Source organism: Cyprinodon tularosa, unplaced genomic scaffold, assembly GCF_016077235.1.
Source record: "Cyprinodon tularosa strain WSP-4 unplaced genomic scaffold, ASM1607723v1 ctg911, whole genome shotgun sequence".
Lineage (NCBI taxonomy): Eukaryota > Metazoa > Chordata > Actinopteri > Cyprinodontiformes > Cyprinodontidae > Cyprinodon > Cyprinodon tularosa.
Window position 1 is genome coordinate 31,544 of NW_024039687.1, and position 19,572 is coordinate 51,115.

Here is a 19,572-nt window from a genome sequence, read left to right on the forward strand (position 1 = left end):
AAGACAAATTAATTGTATTTATAGACAGGCATAATTCTCTACATACTCTTTGCAAAAAATCTGCACAATCATATGCTTTGATTCTGCTATAGGTAAGGCATTTATCTCATCTGTATGGGTGTTTTCTTATAACTCTACAGCATTAACAAAAAAAAAAAAAATTAAGGGGAACTTATTGATTAATTACCTATACTTAATATTTTGAAATAAGAACTTTTTTTAACAATAAAGATTTTTCTATTTATCATGTTATATTTAATTTTTTTTTCATATCAAAATATGATATCGTAGGCTATGCTGATATAATATAACGTAAAAAAACCAACAACAATAATAATAATAATAATAATAACAGCGTTGCTGATAACCATGATTATTATTTATCATTATGTTTTTTAGGGCAATTTTTAACCTGCACATAAACGTTTTGTGGAAAAAATACTAACATGTAGTCAGGCTACACTGTCAATATGTATAATATTTGCTTTGCACATTTACATAATTGCTAAAATTTCAATTTCCAGCCCATAGGTTGGATAATACATTTAAATGTGAAATGTTTAACTTTTTTCCAGAGGTTTATTTCATATCAAATATTTGGGATCTACTCAACTCATTCAATGTTGCAATGTTGATCTCTTTGACAGTAGGTGGCAGCAAAGAGCAGCAATAAAGGCAAATCATGCTATATATATATATATATATATATATATATATATATATATATATATATATATATATATATATATATATATATATATATATATATATATATATATATATATATATATATAACCACTTTGTATTCTTTGTTAGCTTGCAGAAAACGCTTAAGGGAACAAAATCAACTAATTCTAAATAATAATTTTCAAATATGTTTTTGTGAGCTCATCTGGTTATCTAAGGTATAGCTCGTCCTTTTAGTTAAACTTTAATTTCATCAATATGTTAGATCAGTTTCTGAAAAGACACAATTGCACGAAAGCTATGCAATAAGAACATGTAACCATCTCTCTCTTGTTTTCCCCAAATACAGGAAACAGTTAACATGGCTGCAAAACTATTTGATTGCATTCTTCCATGGAAAGTGTTTTCTTTTAGGGATAATACTGATTAGGGGAGGCTCCAAAGGCCAAGAGAAGCACCCTTTCAGCGAGTGACTCATTTCCTGCCAGGCTGCAGTGTTTCAGGTCAGGCAGCAACTCACCAGCCATGCAAGCTTTCCAGGGTGGTTCCTTAATCAAGCCTTTGACTTTTAAAGCCTGCCTTTACGGGACAAACATAGCTATCCAGTTTGTAGCTTTGCAAAAACTTCTCTAAAAACTTTGTGATTAATAGAAAAGCACACTCAAGATTTTTTTTTAGTCCAGATAGAGCAACAAAAGAGCTAACAGTTCTCGCTATACTTCAAACTGGACAGGAAGTAGTTGAATTTGCTAACGCAGATACAGAGTTTTTACGTCAATGAGAAAAAAAGACATTCTTAGCAACTCTATTTAAATAATTTGAATGAGAAACTTGATGGACATTGATTTTAATTTACTTAGAATGCTCCAAAAAATGGACATTTAAGGACTTTTTTATTCTTTTGAATTCTGGAACATATAATAGTGTGTCCAGTACCAAGCATAACAGGAAGCTAGAGATGATGACATAATTTCCAGCATGATCATTTAAAAACTGATAGCTTTCCTGCTTGTCTCAGAAAAAAAAAATATCTGGAAAGAAAACCACCATCTAAAACATGGTGTAAATGTCAAGCCTGCTGTAAAGTAATGTCGTTTCCTGTGATGTGTTAGCATTTTGCTGTAGATAAGGGTGGAGCCGCTGAATGACACCCAACTGGAGTTTAAAAGCTGCTTTATAGGCCTGGTTACGGCTATCATGCAAGAGCATCTGGACTCCGCCTGTCCAACTGTGAAACCATGAAAGGGTGCCATCATGCATGGGGGGGGGATGCATCCCCCAACCACCCCCCCAGGAAAGCGTCCTCTCTGCATGTCGGTTGCACATCACACATCCCTTTTACAGTCAACTCTAAAGGAAGTTAGGGATGATATATGTCATGCTTGCTCTCACTTTCTCTTTTTTTCTGTCAGCTTTGCCCAAGTGAAAGACTACAGTTGTTGAGAAATACAAAATTTAGTTTATCATCTAAGCATATTGTTGAACAGAAAACTTTTGAACAACTAAAACAATGAGACAACGGCCCCTTGACTATGAGAGGGGCAGAAGTTCTCTAATAGTCTTTGCCTAAAGGCTAAACTACCTTTTATATCAAAAGTTTGAGAAAACAGTCTACAGTCAGTTTATAGACACAGCATCCTTTAGGGTTTTCAGTTTTGATTCGTTCACCATTTGAGAATTTTGAATGATATTTATTTAGCTTCAGATTCTGGTAACTGTGTTGTTCTTGTGCTATTAGAGCTAACAGTTGCATTCCATTTAGAGCAGTTGGTGTGTGCACAGGGGTGGATTTACCATTAGGCAATACCAGGCAGATGCCTCATAAAACTGTTTACATGTATTGCTAATACAACTATCCTTTATTTGTGCACATTAATTATCATTTTGCTAAAAATCCTGTCGCTTAAATGCCATCAGAACGCTGATAATATTGTGTCTCAGCAACCCCCCTTCAGTGTCCACCATATTGGATCAGTCCATTTGCTGCACATGTTCAGAAAGGTCCAAACAGACAGCAGCAAACCATTTGAAAACAAACGACGCAAAGAGCAGTGTTGCTAACTTAGCGCTTTAGTCACTATATTTAGCCACTTTTCAGACCCCTCTAGCACTTTGATTTCTAAAAAGTGCCTAGCGCCAAATCTAGAGACTTTTTTCTGCTACTGGAGACTTTGGAGACAACATCTAAAAGCAGCGAACTCTGCTCTCCAGAGCAAGTAGATTGGTAACCCCGCCTCCTGCTCTCCTCTATCTTGTCTGCTGTCATGATTCATGCAGCTATTATTTCATCCAAATGAAAAATGGAGAACAGATAAGCAGATCATGGCTTGTCTACAGTGTTTCTCACTTTTGCCGTCGCCTTTTTGGAAGGAGCAATTTTCATTCATTTTAAGACAGCATGAAAAGTCACATATTGCGAAAAATGAAAACATTGAAGAACTATTCTATGTCTATTCTATTAAACTTTCTTTATTTGCGTAATGGGTCTGTTTTATGTGTTGTCTTCTTAATTCAGAGGGCCCCCTGCCTGTCTTTGCCTAGGGCCCCAAATTTCCTAAATCCACCCCTGTGTGTGCCTAAAGACCTGAACCACTGACTCTGAAGTGGTTCAGGTCTGAAGCTCTGAACTTACTGGAGAAATCGTACTTCAGTAAGACTGTTCATACATCATATTAATATTAGTTCAGCTCACTTTAATATCGTGCCAATTCACAACATATATTGTCTCAGGGAACTTTACACAGAGTCAATTTAATTCAGATTCCATTGTAAAGTCCTGTCCCTCCAAATAATCAAAGTTATTCCAAACAATGAAGTCTTATACAGTTTACCGCTATAATCAGCTAGGTTTACAACTAAGGGATCCCAGATGATTGCATTGAGCCACCAACTTTCAATCCCTACCAATGAGGAAGGATGTAGCGACAGTGGAGAGAAAAAACTACTTTTTAACATTAGTCACTTCCTAGCTATGCCAGTAGGATACTAACCTGACAACAGCCAGATGCATGTCTCGCTCCGCCTAGCTCCACTCACATACATCTGGGAACCCGCCATAGGAATTGCCTTTACTGAAGGCTGGGCCTTATCAAAACTCCTTGCATATGATTGGATAAGCCACTTGTCTGTCATCTTTATTGACGTGCTATTTCAACCACTCACACCGAAGCTAACCCGTGACGCTGTGAGAGGAGGAGCCATTTGGTAGATCAAGCTCTTGCCAAATCCGGTCGGGAGAAGGGCGAAAACATCGTTTCCACCAACAAAAGCCTTCAAAGCCGTTCTCTGATGTTCTTTTGATGAAACAATATCAGAAAGATTGGACAACACAGAAGAAATAGCAGCATCAATGCTAACGCTTGCTTCCTCAATGCGAGCCGCCATTGTTGTTGGAATCTCACGGTCGCTTCTCCACTCCAGGACACACCCGCCCTGCGTTCTGATTGGACAGACCATAAATTCGGTTGGGGAAATCACTTTCAATGAGCGGGTTCCCAGATGTATGTGAGTGGAGCTGGGCGGAGCGAGACATGCATCTGGCTGTTGTCAGGTTAGTAGGATACTGCCACCATCCGGTTTCATGATGGTTTGGTGTGATCAGGGTGATGTGCAGTGCTAATAAGTACACTAGATATGGGTTTTTACACGTATGCTAACATTTTAACTTTTTGCTTAGCGCTGTGTCCTTTAACCCTATAATGCCAAATGTATCATATTTGATACATGCGGTTTCTGAAATGTTTTGCGTCTGACACCTTTTGCATAATTTAATGGTAAAAACTTTGCTCAAAATCCTATTCAGATCAGATATACCTGATAACAGCCAGTAGAAGACTACACAAAAAATGATCTTGACTTATCGCATAGTAATAAATTATTAATATCAAAAATGTATTTCTGTTTTTTCTTTTTACATATTTTGTTAAAAGGGCAAATAAGGACTGAAACCAAAAAAAAGTAACTTTCTGTTTTGTGTTATTCTTGAATCAGGCTTTAAAGGGTTAACATTATTTTTGACATTTCTTTTTTTAAATAATTCAAGTTTTTTTCAGTTTTTAGGCTCAAGTGGCCTTTATTTGTGAAAGTGGGCAGACAGAGAAGGGGAAGACACGCAGCAAAGGTCACCAGACCGGGATCCAAACCTTTGAAGGCGGCGTTGAGGTCAAGGACCAAAGCCTCCGTAGGTCACATGTTTCTATTTCTGACAAACTTTGAACAGGACTACATAAAAGTCTGGCTTTTTTAACATTTCTTTCTTATTGGCCCTCTTCCACTGAGGGAAATGATCATCCGAAGCTACCATGCTTCTCTAATTATTACTCTTCTTGGCTTTGGTTTATACCCAGACATGTCTCAGTAGGTCAGCAGCTGCTACACTCTTGACAAAATGTCCTCAAGGAGCAGGAATATTATTTTGAGTGTTATTTTTTTTGTCTGGTTGTGTGTAAACCTGTGAGGTTGTGGCCACCCTTTCCAGGCATTACCCTGCCTATAGCCCCTCCTACTGAACGTTGATGACAGGTCAATAGATAAGTCTTTAGGGTCTTTAAAAGAATAAAGTTTGTATAATAAAGATTATATAAGCCTTTGTGATCTGTGCGCTGAGTAATTGTGCTGTAGAAACGTGTTTTTTTTTTTTTCCATTTGATGGATTTGCAGCTTGGAGTTTTATCCCCCGTCAAGCTGCTCTGCTTTCTGTGTACCTGGCACCCAGCCGGACCATGCTCACGTTGCTCCCGGGCTTTGGTTTATGTCCAGTAAGCCTACACACAACTCAGCAGCAAGGACGCTCAGAGAAGCTTTCAGCCTACATCTAGTGTTTATACTTTCGATCTATCCCTGCGCTGCTTCTGGCTGCTGGAGCTGAGTTGCTTTATCTCTCCTCCCAGCCTAACTGCTGTCTGCGTCCGTCCCTCTGCAGGCAGCCCTGAAGAGCTGGCAGCAGATAAGAGGAAAGGCTCATTCGAGCTCTGGTTTAAAAAGAAGGACACAACCAAAAATATACATTTGTATAGGGGGAAAAAAATCATTTTCAGACTATAATGCCTTATAATACAAGCTAGTGGCACCAGAAACTTCTGAACAATTTTGGAAGAAAAGAAAAGAATAATTAAAATGCTTCTTTAACCTCTGGGCCATCCCACAAGTTCTCTATTGGTGGTTTGATGTCTGACATGGACATAAAACATTTTGTGGCAAGTGAATCATATTTTGGGTTATGTTTTGTATCATTAGCATGCTGAAAGTGCTTTTATTGTCATTATACTGTCACAAGTATGAAATTAACTCTGCATTTAACCCATCCCCGAGGGGTGCAATGGCGTAAAAATTGGTAAGCAGAGACAGCAGTTAATTACGGGCCTATGACCTCTTAGGGGCCCATTCACTGACGCCTGGTAGGTCCCCTACGCAATTGTAGATTAGGACGTCTCTTTGCAGATGTCATGGTGCATAAAAATCCTCTTAAACCCACCTGATACTGAAGTGACTGACCGCACCGGACCTTATTTAAACCGCAACACATACCAGATTTCAACATGATGGTGAGCCGTTTAAACATGACACCAAGAGCAAAGCAGACAGTGGTACTTTTAATTACTATGTTAATAACTGTGTATTTTAATAATTAATAACGGAATATATTGGCCTGAAATCTCAGGTATTAGAAAGATCATGGAAACATTTAGCTTCACTTTTCTTTAAAGTTTATGTAACTTTGCTGAAAAGTAAATGGGTCAGTTGCTCTCATACCTGATGTTGATCATTGATCAATCCTTTTATATCATTCTACACTATAAAGTGAACAATAAAAGCGTGAATGATTCATGCTGATATCATATCAGGTCAGGGTCGGATTTAGGAAATCTAGGGCCGTAGGTATAGACAGGTAAGGGGAACTCTGAATTAGAAGTTGTCTCCAAAGTCTCCGGTAGCAGAAAAAAGTCTCTAGATTTGGCGCTAGGTGCTTTTTTGAAATCAAAGTGCTAGAGGGGTCTGAAAAGTGGCTAAATATAGCGACTAAGCGCTAAGTTGGCAACACTGCTCTTTGCATCGTTTGTTTTCAAATGGTTTGCTGCTGTCTGTTTGGACCTTTCTGAACAAGTGCAGCAAATGGACTGATCCAATATGGTGGACACTGAAGGGGGGCTATATTACAGTAAAACGTGAGTGGGGTTTTATGTTTGTGTGTTACACTGTGATGGACTGGCAACCTTTCCAGGTTGTAACCTGTGTTTCACTCAGTAACTGCTGGAGATAGAACTTAGATAGGCCTCCACATGGCCCTGGTTACTTGCTTTTATAAATGCTTGTTATTTCTGTTCTTAGAGAAGGAAACGTTTTGCAGGATATGGACTCTTTGTTTAAAAAGCTTGTGGTTTCATAAAAATATGTCTCATATAAGGCACCTTTTTCCTATTTCAATGAACAAAAACTAAAACGCTGAGAAGAGGGATAGTGGGAGGCTGAATCGTACTATCCCTATGAACTGGCGCTATATAAATAAACTGAATCTGAATTGTTTATTACAGTAGAGGATTAGGTCCACAAAAAAAGAAAAGAAAGTTAACTGATTTTTAAATATTATTTCACTTTAATATGGGGAAAAAAATCAGAATTCTGACTTTATTCCCAGAAGTCTTACTTTTCATCCGGTCCCTGGTGATGCTATTTCATTAATGGAAAGGCAGAAGGTTATTAAATTATTCAGAATTCTAAGAAAAAAGTCAAAATTCTGTGATTAAAGTCAAAATTCTGTGATTAAAGTCAAAATTCTGAGAATAAAGTCAGAATTCTAAGAAAAAAGTCTGAATTTGGACTTTTTCCCCCATATTAAACTGAAATATTTAAAAATCAGTAAACTTTTTTTAATCCTACGGAAGAGGATTAGGGCCACTGAAAAAAAGTTAACTGATTTTTAAATTTTATTTCAGTTTAAAGGAATAGTACACCCAAAACATGATTAGCCTTCATCAGAGATGGCAAAAGTACTAACTTTCCGTACTTAAGTAAAAGTACAGATACTTGTGTTAAAAAATACTCTGGTAAAAGTGGAAGTACTGATTAAACTTCTTTACTCAAGTAAAAGTAACAAAGTACAGGCTTGTAAATTTACTTAAAGTATAAAAGTAAAAGTAGAAACCACTTTTTTCATGCCGTTGCCTACATTTTAAATGGATGTCTGCCAATAGGACTAGATCTCCGTTGTGTTCATTTTCAATCATCTCGTCGTCCATGCTACTATGCTAACGCCACCGCCACCAAGCTGCAATGATTTGCCGCCAATGAATACCGCCGAATCTGTCGATTCATCTTGTAGTGGTGCGTCAAATGCAACGTAGATTCCCATCCAATTAGATTGAATTTGGTATTGATGACGTGAAAAATAGTAACGGTAACTCCATTGAAATGATTCAAAACTAAAGTAACGAGCCAATTTTTTTTAAATGTAAGGAGTAGAAAGTACAGATATTTGTGTAAAAATGTAAGGAGTAGAAGTAAAAAGTCGCCATAAAAATAAGTAGTAAAGTAAAGTAAAAATATCAGAAAAATCTACTTGAGTACAGTAACAAAGTATTTGTACTTCGTTACTTCCCATCTCTGGCCTTCATTTTCTACTCACCCCCATGCTAAACAACTCTGGAGCATAAGCGTCGTTAGACCTATTTAAGGGTGGCTTCAGCCACCCTTTCTTTGGCATTAGCCACCCTATAATTATTTTGCGATTTTAAAAAATATATATATTTTTTCTGTATTTATTTTTTCCTCATATTTTCCCAAAACAAATGCAGTAAAGCACCGAATAAAAGCCATAAAGAAGACAAGTTAATCTGAACAATCATAGGCGTAACTTCCTTAAGGACTGGTGTGGACATGTCCCCACCAATATTTTGTACACGTATTTTGCTTTCGGTGCTGTGTATTCTGATTAAAACCCCATTCATGCCGCTCCTCAGAAAGAAAAAAAAAAAAGTTCTCCCCGCTGCTCACCGTCCACAAACCCCGACAAAAAAACTCAGAAAAAAGAATCTGTTGCCTCTCGCTTTCTCCCCATCACCCCCCTCCAACCTCTCCCCATAACATTTGAATTGAAGATATCCGCGGGAGACGGGTCGGGTTCGGTAGTCATCCTAACGGGTTCGGGCGGGTGCGTGTTGGTAAAACTCGACCCATGCAGGTCTCTAAGCTACACTACAATCAGTATCGTTGCCATAGAAACAGACAACAGCGCCAAATCAGAATTATACTAAAACACACGCAAATAATTTCCCACATAAAAAACAGGACTTTCAGTCCATTACAGTTTTCCGTTTTTAGAGGGTTGTTTATTTTGCGTTTATTAAGTGATGGCTGTGGTATATTAGCTTTCACTGCTATAAGCTTTCGCAGCAGTGATTGATTAATTTAAGCAGCTGCTCTACTGATGGTCTATCGGAGTTGGTGTTTAGGTTGAACATAAAGAACACCTTTTATTTGAAGCTTCTTGTAGCTACTGTTTTAATCCCGGCTTTACTTAAAACTTTTTCCTGACTTTGATAGTGTTGCCATTCAGTTGCAAGCACTGCGCCCCTTTTTCTTTTATATGTACACGTACATTTAAGATTTAGCGTGTTATGTTAACAACTCATGAGCAAGCTGCTTTTTGCAATCTAGCAGGAAGGTAAGGATAGGATCTTGCAGGTGTGACGTCACTCTGCAGGGGGTCCAAAGATAAAAGATTTAAACAATTTTGGCATTGGAATTTCAGATTTAAGGGAGTTAGAAAGTTCACTTAGTAAAAGTGCAAATAATAAATCTGATTACCGATTACTTTTAAGCAGGTTGAACATACTGCGACAGACTGGTGACCTGTCCAGGGTGATCCCACCTCTCACCCAGAACGTGGCTAGAGATATGCACCAGCACCTCCTGATCCCACTGAGGGATAAGGTTAAAGAAAATGGATGGTTGAACATAGTCCGTTCTCCCAGATTCTATCAAATCAGTAGTGATACCCTCAGGGGCGGATTTAGGAAATTTGGGGCCCTAGGCAAAGACAGGCATGGGGCCCCCTGAGAAGAAAACCCATAAAACAGACCCATTCTACAGATAGAGAAATGTTAATAGAATAGACATCCATTATTTGTTCTAGGTTTTGTCCCTCTCTTCTTGTCCCTTTTTTCTCTCTATTTATCAGCGTTCTGATGGCATTTTAGCCAAAGGATTTTTATCAAAAACATAATTAATGTGCACAAATAAGGATTAGTTGTATTAACGATACATGGAAACAGAGTTTTATGGGGCCCCCAGAACTTGGGGCCCTGGGCAACTGCCTAGTATTGCCTAATGGTAAATCCCCCCCTGGATACCCTGCTGGTGGATGTTCTTGACAGAAAGACGGAGTTGCTTAATCATATTCTGCTTAAGGTCCCATAAGATCTTGTCCGAGTCCTGGTTTAAAAGTAAATTAATTTTAAAAAGTGACCCAAAATTGACTGTCAATAAATGTTCTACAAAATTGATATATTTATTTGATTTGTACTGTCTGTTTAGATTTATGTGATATTTTTTGCACAAAATATATAAGTGAATATTGTAACAGTTATGTTTTCAACTGTAAGCATTAAATTGATAAATGTTATTCGCATTTTTTTGGCTTTATCCTTTCCAACAAAAAAAAAAGGCGTCGCGCAGGTAGCTCCCTTTCCTTATGAGCCGTCCCCACCAACTTTCAACACAAAGTTACACCCTTGTCTTAGACAACGCCTTAGCAGGTGCACTGAAAAAATTCGGCGCGCGCTATGCGCGCGCATTATCTTCTAGGGGCTGAGCCACCCTTGTGTCCTAAACCTAGAGACGCCCCTGCTCTGGAGTACTTTTTTGATATCTCAAATGCATCTGGAGATCTGGGAGGCTTCTTGCTGTCTGCTGACATTCAAATAATGGAGGTCTATGGCGCCCGAGGCAGAAAGGTCCATAAAAGTCCACAAAAAACGTGTCAATATTCCTCCATACTGCTCGTCCAATGTATTCCAAGTGTCCTGAGTGGGTAGCATCAAGAATTTACTCGAAACAAAGTCATTTAGAATGTTTTTAGAGCATAAACAGTAGTGTATAGGATTTCCTAAAAGCGCGTTCATGACACTACGGAAACCGCGGCAGACCAAACCAGATGAAAGTGCGCATTCAGCGTCTGCTCTGTCAATAATGCAAGCGTAGAAGAAGAAATGTGCTGTTTACCTGTGCAAAGACAGAAACAACGAAAGAAAAATGTCTGAGGACTTCAGTGTTGAGGAAGAGCATGAGTTCTTTGCCGAGCTGAATGCGCACTTTCGTCTGGTTTGGTCTGCCGCGGTTTCCGTAGACTCGTGAACTCGCTTTCAGGAAATCCTATACACTACTGTTTAGGCTCTAAAAACATTCTAAATGACTTCATTTCCAGTAAATTCTGGACGCTACCCACTCAGGACACTTGGAATACATTGGACGAGCAGTATGGAGGAATATTGACACGTTTTTTGTGGACTTTTATGGACCTTTCTGCCTCGGGCGCCAGACCTCCATTATTTGAATGTCAGCAGACAGCAAGAAGCCTCCCAGATCTCCAGATGCATTTGAGATATCCAAAAAGTACTCCAGAGTGTTGTTCAGCATGGGGGTGAGTAGAAAATGAAGGCTAATCATGTTTTGGGTGTACTATTCCTTTAATATGAATTCTGACTTTAATCTCAGAATTCTGACTTTTTTCCTCAGAATTCTGACTTTTCACCGGGTCCTCAGTGATGCTATGTCATTAATGGAAAAGCAGAAAGTTATTAAACAAGAGAGTTTAGTCTCTAAAACAGACATGGCTACAGTTTGATCCTCACGTGTCTGTTACCTATCATTATTCAGTCCCAATTCTGAGATTAAATTCAGAATTCTAAGAAAAAAGTCTGAATTTGGACTTTTTCCCCCATATTAAACTGAAATATTTAAAAATCAGTTAAATTTTATTTCAGTTTAATATGAATTCTGACTTTAATCTCAGAATTCTGACTTTAATCTCAGAATTCTGACTTTAATCTCAGAATTCTGACTTTAATCTCAGAATGTTGGATCTTTACGGAAGAGGATTAGGGCCAATGGAAAAAAAAAAAAAAAAGTTAACTGATTTTTTAAATTTTATTTCAGTATAGTATGGGAAAAAAGTCAGAATTCTGACTTTAATCTGAGAATTTTGACTTTTTTCTCAGAATTCTGACTTTTTTTATTGTCAGATTCAGTCAGAATTCTGAGATTAAAGTCAGAATTCTGAGAAAAAAGACAGAATTCTGACTTTAATCTCAGAATTCTCACTTTAATCTCAGAATTTTGGATCTTAATGTAGATGGGCACCATAAAGGAAGAGATGTGGGAGCACTCAGCTTCACCGACAAAGATGTGAGTTGTTTGAGGTGGCCAGTGACACATTGGTGGAAAATGATGAAATAAGGCAACTTTTTACGTGCCCGAGGGGTCCCCTCATTAATGGAGGAGCAGAAGGTCATTAAAACAAGAGAGCTAGTCTCTAAAACAGACATGGCTACGGCTTGATGCTAACATGTTTGTTAGCTGACAGAATTCTGAGAAAAAAGTCAGAATTCTGACTTTTTTTCCCCATATTAAACTAAAAATAAAATAAAACAAATTAGTTAACTTTTTTGTTTTTTCAGTGGCCCTAATCCTCTTCCGTATAATCCTCTTGTATTTTTTGGGGGGGCAATTAATTATATGCTTATTTTTTTCTTTCTGTATTTGTAAATATGGCAGAGCTGGTCCTCCACAGTTGCTGACTAATTATCAGGGAACAAGCACAGGTGTTGAGCTGATTAAAGCAGGCCAGGGTTTATCTTGTGAGCGATCAGAGCTTCTGCAGGCGAACTTTCTAATGAACTCATTAGTCGGAGTCACGACGCAGCTGCCGGAGCAGCCAGCCGTTTCTAGCTGCCGCTTTAACACCCATTTCCCCCCATTGTTAGGCGGTCGTGAACAGGAAGATGGAAACGAAAGCGGAGAGCGAAGGAGGGGGGCGGGGCGTTATTTAAACACGCACTCCGTCCGTCCGTCTGTCTGTCCGTCCGTACAATGAGGCGCAGACCAGGGGCCGCATGTGGAGCGGAGAGCTGCGGTCATCACGGAGATCCGCTGCAGGGGAGCCGCTGATCGGATCCGGATCTCTGAGTCCCCGATGACAGCGTCCTTCATCATCGCTTCGCTGCTTAGAGGAAACATTATCTGCGACCGTTTTATGTTTGGTTTTTACTTTATATTTATGTCTAAATATATACTGTATATATAAAAAGGCGAGATAGAGAATAAGGAGCAGGTGCGGTGCGCCTGTCCCGCAGGTTGTCCCGCAGGTTGTCCCGCAGGCTGAAGACTGAGATCCGCTGAAGCTGCTGCAGGAATGGCATCAACGATAGAGAGGAAAACACTGGAGGCCAATGAGTGAGTCTGAGGATTTAAAAATAACAGCTGATGTTTAAAAATAACAACCAAACTACATTCTGGGTTACAAACTAATTGGGTCAAAAAGCTTAGAATTAAACGTTATTTACAAATAAGTGGATAAAACCACTTCTTTTTTTTTTTTTTAAGCAGTCCCACGTGATCTAAAGCAGGAATTCAACTTATAAAATATACAATCAGGAAATCAACATGAAAGTATTATTGCAGATTTTACAGATGGGTTGATTTAATGGTTAAGATAAAGAGACATTTGAACATTTTACTGCACTAGATCAGCAAAAGCAAATTGAAGATTTTTTATGTTTCCTGTTTTCACATAAGTGACTTACAGGCAAATTTAGGGGGCGAAAATGGTAAAAAAAGCCTTTGAATTTGGTTTCAGTGATCATATGACTATTTAATCTGATTTAAAGACTTGTAGGAAGCCTTTACATAATTATTTTTATGATCTACAGCAGGAATTCTACTTATAATGACATATAATCAAATCATAATGAAAATATTATTGCAGATTTTACAGATGGGGTTTATTTAATGTTAAGATAATGACAAACAAATGCAGGAAGCAATTGAACATTTTTAGTGCACTAGATCTGCAAAACAAATGGAACAATTTTATGTTTCCTGTTTTCACATAAGTGACTTACAAGCAAATTTAGGGGGCGAAAATGAAGAAAAAAAAGCTTCGAATTAGGTTTCAGTAATCATATGACCATTTTATCTGATTAAAAACGTGCAGGAAGCCTTAAAATGAATTTTACGTCATTGCTAAATTGGTTTGAAAATGTACGAAAGTAAAACATAAAATTTGACATTCATTAAGCGATTAAAATATTCATATTAAGTAGTTTTTAAAGGGATTACAGACTACATGGTTATTGGTACACCTAAAAATCCTTATAAATTGAAGTTATTTTTTATTTATAAATTATACTTTTTAAGTTGATCAGATTTTGTTTCTTTTAGCCTTTTGCTGTTAAGCTGAAGGAGGACCCACATTTATCCTGTTACCATGCAAAGAGAATGCACAGTGATAACATGACTTTACTAGGGATGCACAATATTGGGATTTTGGCCGATATCCGATATGCCGATATTTTAAAACTCATGTAGCCGATAACTGATATCGATACTGATGTTAAAGCTGGACAAAAATAAGTAGTAATTAAAAATAGCAGTTTTGTTATCCATTTCTGACACTTTGAAAAATAATATGATTTTAAAAAACGTGGTATCGATCTATTTTACTTTCAAAATCTCGTGAAATTTCATCGTTCTGTTACAAACTCTCGTGATATTTTGCAAATTCTTGTGAGATTTTGTTAGTAAAATAGATCGATACCGCGTCAATATATCAACATATAAAAATATGGCAAAATTTCGTGAATTTTCGGGGGATTTCGTAGCATAACGATGACATATAGCAATATTTCATTAGTAAAAGAGATTGATATGGTGTTTTTAAAAGGCAATATATCAGCATATGAAGATATTGGGATATTTTAATGTATCAATATTTTTTCCCTCGTCTTAAGAAGTTTTTAAGTCTGTAAAAAAGAAGTTTTTGAGGAAGAAGAAGTAGTATTTTTTTTTTTTTTTTAGACTTTAGAAACTCAGAAGCTGATCAAATATCGGGTTAAATATCGGTGGGGTGGCCGATGTCCGATATTCAGTTTTAAGGCCGATACCGATAGGGGGCCGATTATATCGTGCATCCCTACATTTAACAGTTCTCCTACCTCAGTGTGTTAAATAAAGCAAAAAGTAGCATATATGGACAAAAAGTCTCAGAAATAACCATGAAATGATAAACATAGTGGTGGAGTTTGTGTATCTCAAGTGAGACTCACGCTGGCACCATGTGCTGCTGAAATAAGGCATAACGTAGGGGTGGAGGGTGGTTGAGGACCTAAATGCAGAGATGAGGAGCCAGAGAGTTTTGCTGATTTAATTAAAAAGGAAACAGAAACAAAATCCAAGAACCAAAATACAGGAAACTAAAAACCGGGAGATGTCGGGGGGGGAAAACGCGCATGAGGAGCCAATTAACAACAAGAAACTAGCAGAAGCAACTGAAGATGAGAAGTAAATATGGAGGACAGAACAAAGAATGGACTAATCAGCTGATATGGAGCAGGTGTGGATAGAAGTAACTAGAAGGGAGCCAAGGGGAAATTAGAATGGCACAACAAGGCAACAGAGAGTAACTCAAAAAATGCAACACAGCTTGAATATAACACAGAATGACCAACAAAACAGAATGACTTGAATAAGTAAAAACTCCAGAACCTTAACAGTTTTAACTTTTTTGCAAAGACTCCTTTGATAAGTGGACACTGTGAAGGATGGTGGTGTGTCCATGATGCTGTGGGCCTGTTTCTCCTCTAAGAGTCGTGTAAGAGTGCAGTGTTAAAGTGAATGTTTCAAATAAATTATTTATTTTATAGTGAAATCTGTGTTGGTAAACTTAAAACGGGTCAGAAGACCAATAGAAATATTTCAGCAGACGCAAAATCAATAAAGTATTTTTCTTTATCTTAATGTATTCAAATAACATTTTCTATGCAATAAAAAAGTTTATTTTAAGTTTTTTTTTTTTTTTTTTACCCATCTTCACTAGGGCTGCAAGGAAAAGTAACATACAGGGGGGAAAAAGCAATACTAACTGTCTCATTTCTGGTTCAGGGAGCCAGTTGATGAGGTTCTTCAGATGCCTCCATCCCTGCTGACATGTGGTGGGTGTCAGCAGAGCATCGGTGACCGCTTCTTCCTGAAGGCCATTGAGCAGTACTGGCATGAGGACTGCCTTAGCTGCGACCTCTGCGGCTGTCGGCTTGGAGAGGTGGGCCGGAGGCTCTACTATAAGCTGGGGAGGAAGCTCTGTCGTCGGGATTATCTCAGGTGAACATTTGCTGGTATCAATAGAAGCTTGTTTAAACGTGCAGTAATATTGGGTCAAACACTAAACCTCCTGTTTCTGCCTCATCCCACCAGGCTCTTCGGTCAGGATGGTCTCTGCGCCTCCTGCGAAAAAAGAATCCGAGCGTTTGAGATGACGATGCGCGTCCGGGACAAGGTTTACCATCTCGAGTGCTTCAAGTGTGCCGCCTGCCAGAAGCACTTCTGTGTCGGGGATCGCTACCTTCTCCTCAACTCCGACATCGTGTGTGAGCAGGACATTTTTGAGTGGACCAAGCTCAACAACAGCAGCGTGGTTTAGGGCGATAACCGTGTGGCTTTTCTGGCTGCCTTGATGAACAGCTGTCTTTAAAGCCCATACAGGCTTATTCATGCAATACGACTGGAATTAAACGAGGAGCGGACTTGCATCTAAACATTTCCGCATGCAAACCTGCGCTTAAGGTTTAAACATTTCTAATCGTAAAGAACAAACGGGGAAAAAAAAAACTTTAAGACTAAAGATGTTTGACTTTGTTATACACTGAGTTTTGTAAAGGTATAAATGAACAAAAAAAGCATCCTAGCTTGGGGGTGTTTAAACCTTTTTCAGGTTTTCTCATAGTCGGACACTTTTAAACCTCTATAATGCTGAATAATACTATTAGTAGGCTTCTTTTTACTGGCTTTGTATTTTTAAATCATGTATAAATAATTATGCAGAAATCTACAATAATTTCTTATGTTATTTTCCTTTGGACAAATTTTCTGATTAGGAAAAAAAACAAAACATTGAGCTAACGAATAATTTGTAAAATATTATTTAAAATCACTGAGAAATGCTTTTACACATCAAACCTATGGAAGCAAATCGTTATCATATTTCAAATGAAAAAACATTTTCAGAAATTCTTTTTCATTTTAAGAATGTGGCTGCATTGTTTGACTCATAAATAAAATTAGTGATCAATCATCTTATTTGCATTTTAATTTTCTTCTTGAAGACTGCTCATCCTTTTCCTTAATTAAAATGAAAAAGAAAAAGACATTTGTCTTTTTCTCAAATGTCTTTTTCATTTTAATTAAGGAAAAGGATGAGCAGTCTTTAAGAAGAAAATTAAAATGCAAATAGGATTATTGATTACTAATTTATGAGTCAAGTAATGCAGCCACATTCTTAAAATGAAAAAGCATTTCTGAAAATGGTTTTTCATTTGAAATATGGTAACAATTTGCTTCCATACAAACCTTCCTGACAAAGGATTTTCTTTTGCCAGGTTGAACTAGTGGCGCCCTCTTGTGGATGAGAGTAACCATGGAGGGAAAAAAAGGTTAATTTCTGCAACATTCCTGATTTTCCTAAATCTTGTTTTTTTTTCCACTGCTCATATATTTAATAAATACCAATTTAAGTGGAACTTATTTTGTTTAATGTATATTTGTCTGAGACTTAGAAAATAAATAAAAAATACGGAGGTCCCTGAAATCCAAACCTTCTGGTTAAGATGAATATGATTATTCTTTTCTATAAAGCCAAATTCAAATCTTTGCATTTCTGTCTAAAGAAAATGTATAGATATTACAAAGATAGATTTGAAGTTACTTTTTCTTCAAGTTTATATTTTAAAATTATGAAGATTAATTAGAAGCAGCCAGACTTAGAAATAAGAAGCTATTTGTTAATTTCTTTTAGGTTGAAAGATTGATCTCCATTTTTTTTTACTATTTCTAAGGTTTGTAAAAGAGGCCATTGTTGTAAAACCACTGTACGCTTTATTCAATTACTTTTATCACATAAAAGTAATTGAAATTCTTATTTAATTCTGTGAAAAAAAGTAAAAAAAAAAGATTTACATATTAAAAACATTTACCTTTAGTCAGAAATCCATCCATTTTCCGTCACGCTTGTCACTGGTTTCCAGTCCATCGCAGGGCAAAACAGAGACAAATGCGATGAACAAAAATTCATGCACACACTGACCTAAGGAGAATTTAGAGAAGCCAATTAACCTGACAGGCATGTTTTTGGGTTGTGGAAGGAAGCTGGAGTACCCGGAGAGAACCGACACATGCTCAGGGAGAACATGCAAACTTCATGCAGAAAGACCCTGGAATCGAATGCACTGTGCAGCCCTTTAGTCAAAAATTAATATGTAGAATAAAGTCCTTAGTAAATGCACTTAATTGTTCTTTGTAAATAAACTTGCCTGTTTTGCCTTGCCTAGAGCCAACATAAAGTATCATCTTATCCTTTTGTGATTTTATTTTCTCATAAAAGTGGAATTTTAAGACCTGAATATAACAGAACTTTACAAAGTTATAAGTTGTACAGGAACAATTGAGTGTGAAAGGTGAAAAAATGTCTCCACAAAATTAGAGGTTGGAAACTAAAGAGCCAAATCCCAACAAAGGTATCATCACCTTAACAAGAAAATTGAAAATAATTTTTTTGTTTGCATAACTAACATCCTGACATGTGCTTGTTCAAAAATGACTTTTTGTGCCTTCAGAGGAAAAGTAGTCTCATTGAAAAAAACGCATAACTCCCAGGTTGGTCCTTAAGGAAAAACATGGCATCTGGCTCCTAAATACATGAACAAACCTGACAAAAAAAAAAAAAAAAAAAAAAAAACACTTTGGAAAAACTTTCTTTAAAATTATAGAAACTTTTTCTACCATTTTTTTTTAAACAATACTTTATTGTCTACGGAAGAGGATTAGGGCCACTGGAAAAAAAAAAAAGTAAACTGATTTTTTAATTTTATTTCAGTTTTACATGGGAAAAAAGTCAGAATTCTGACTTTTTTCTCAGAATTCTGACTTTTTTCTCAGAATTCTGAGATTAAAGTCAGAATTCTGACTTTTTTCTCAGAATTCTGACTTTAATCTCAGAATTCTGACTTTAATCTCAGAATTCTGACTTTTTTTATTGTCAGAATTCAGTCAGAATTCTGAGAAAAAAGTCAGAATTCTGAGAAAAAAGTCAGAATTCTGACATTAAAGTCAGAATTCTGACTTTTTTCCCATACTGTACTGAAATAAAATAAAAAAAATCAGTTAACTTTTTTTTTTTTTCAGTGGCCCTAATCCTCTTCCGTAATTGTCTTTTAGAAACAAGACAAACAACAATTCAGCACAGCCAAGTCTAATACAAAATCTGAAATGTCCACCTGTACAAAATTTCAAATACACATCAGGGTCAAAACCTATAATCCGTATGGTAGGTCGAGGGGAAAAAAAGATAAACAAATTTTCTACCATTTTTGATAAATTCATGGGTTAGCTTCACTAAGAAATCACACCCAAGGAATAATCACATAGGAAACTCTCATTTTTTATTAACAAAAAATGCAGTTTATATATTAAACAGAATTATGAATAATTAAATGAGCAGAGAAAGACTTAGAAATAAGAGTCTATTTACTCATTTGTTTTAGTTTGAAAGATTGGCCCTTTTGAAATGCTGTGTTTTTTAGATTTAACAAGAAAATGACAGAGACGTTATATCAAATATTTGTT

General features: G+C 37.0%; 1 protein-coding gene across 2 annotated transcripts; it reads left to right on the forward strand.

Annotated features, from left to right (window-relative positions):
• The first annotated feature begins 6,211 nt into the window (after positions 1–6,211).
• Positions 6,212–16,550, forward strand: lmo2 (LIM domain only 2 (rhombotin-like 1)). Of its 2 annotated transcripts, none has more exons than XM_038274408.1 (3): positions 6,212–6,230; positions 15,841–16,056; positions 16,150–16,550. In XM_038274408.1, exons 2-3 carry the CDS (start codon positions 15,866–15,868, stop codon positions 16,373–16,375), a joined length of 417 nt encoding a protein of 138 aa, XP_038130336.1. In that variant the 5' UTR covers positions 6,212–6,230; positions 15,841–15,865; the 3' UTR covers positions 16,376–16,550. The 2 variants fall into 2 exon arrangements, with proteins under 2 accessions (XP_038130336.1, XP_038130334.1); XM_038274406.1 differs by lacking the exon at positions 6,212–6,230 and adding an exon at positions 12,584–13,134.
• The last annotated feature ends 3,022 nt before the right edge of the window (positions 16,551–19,572 follow it).

Coding starts and splice junctions, on each gene's coding strand:
- lmo2 (XM_038274406.1), top strand. CDS start 13,094: ATGGCATCAACGATAGAGAGGAAAACACTGGAGGCCAATGA. Junction 13,135..15,840: donor AAAACACTGGAGGCCAATGA/GTGAGTCTGAGG, acceptor TTTCTGGTTCAG/GGAGCCAGTTGATGAGGTTC. Junction 16,057..16,149: donor TGTCGTCGGGATTATCTCAG/GTGAACATTTGC, acceptor TCATCCCACCAG/GCTCTTCGGTCAGGATGGTC.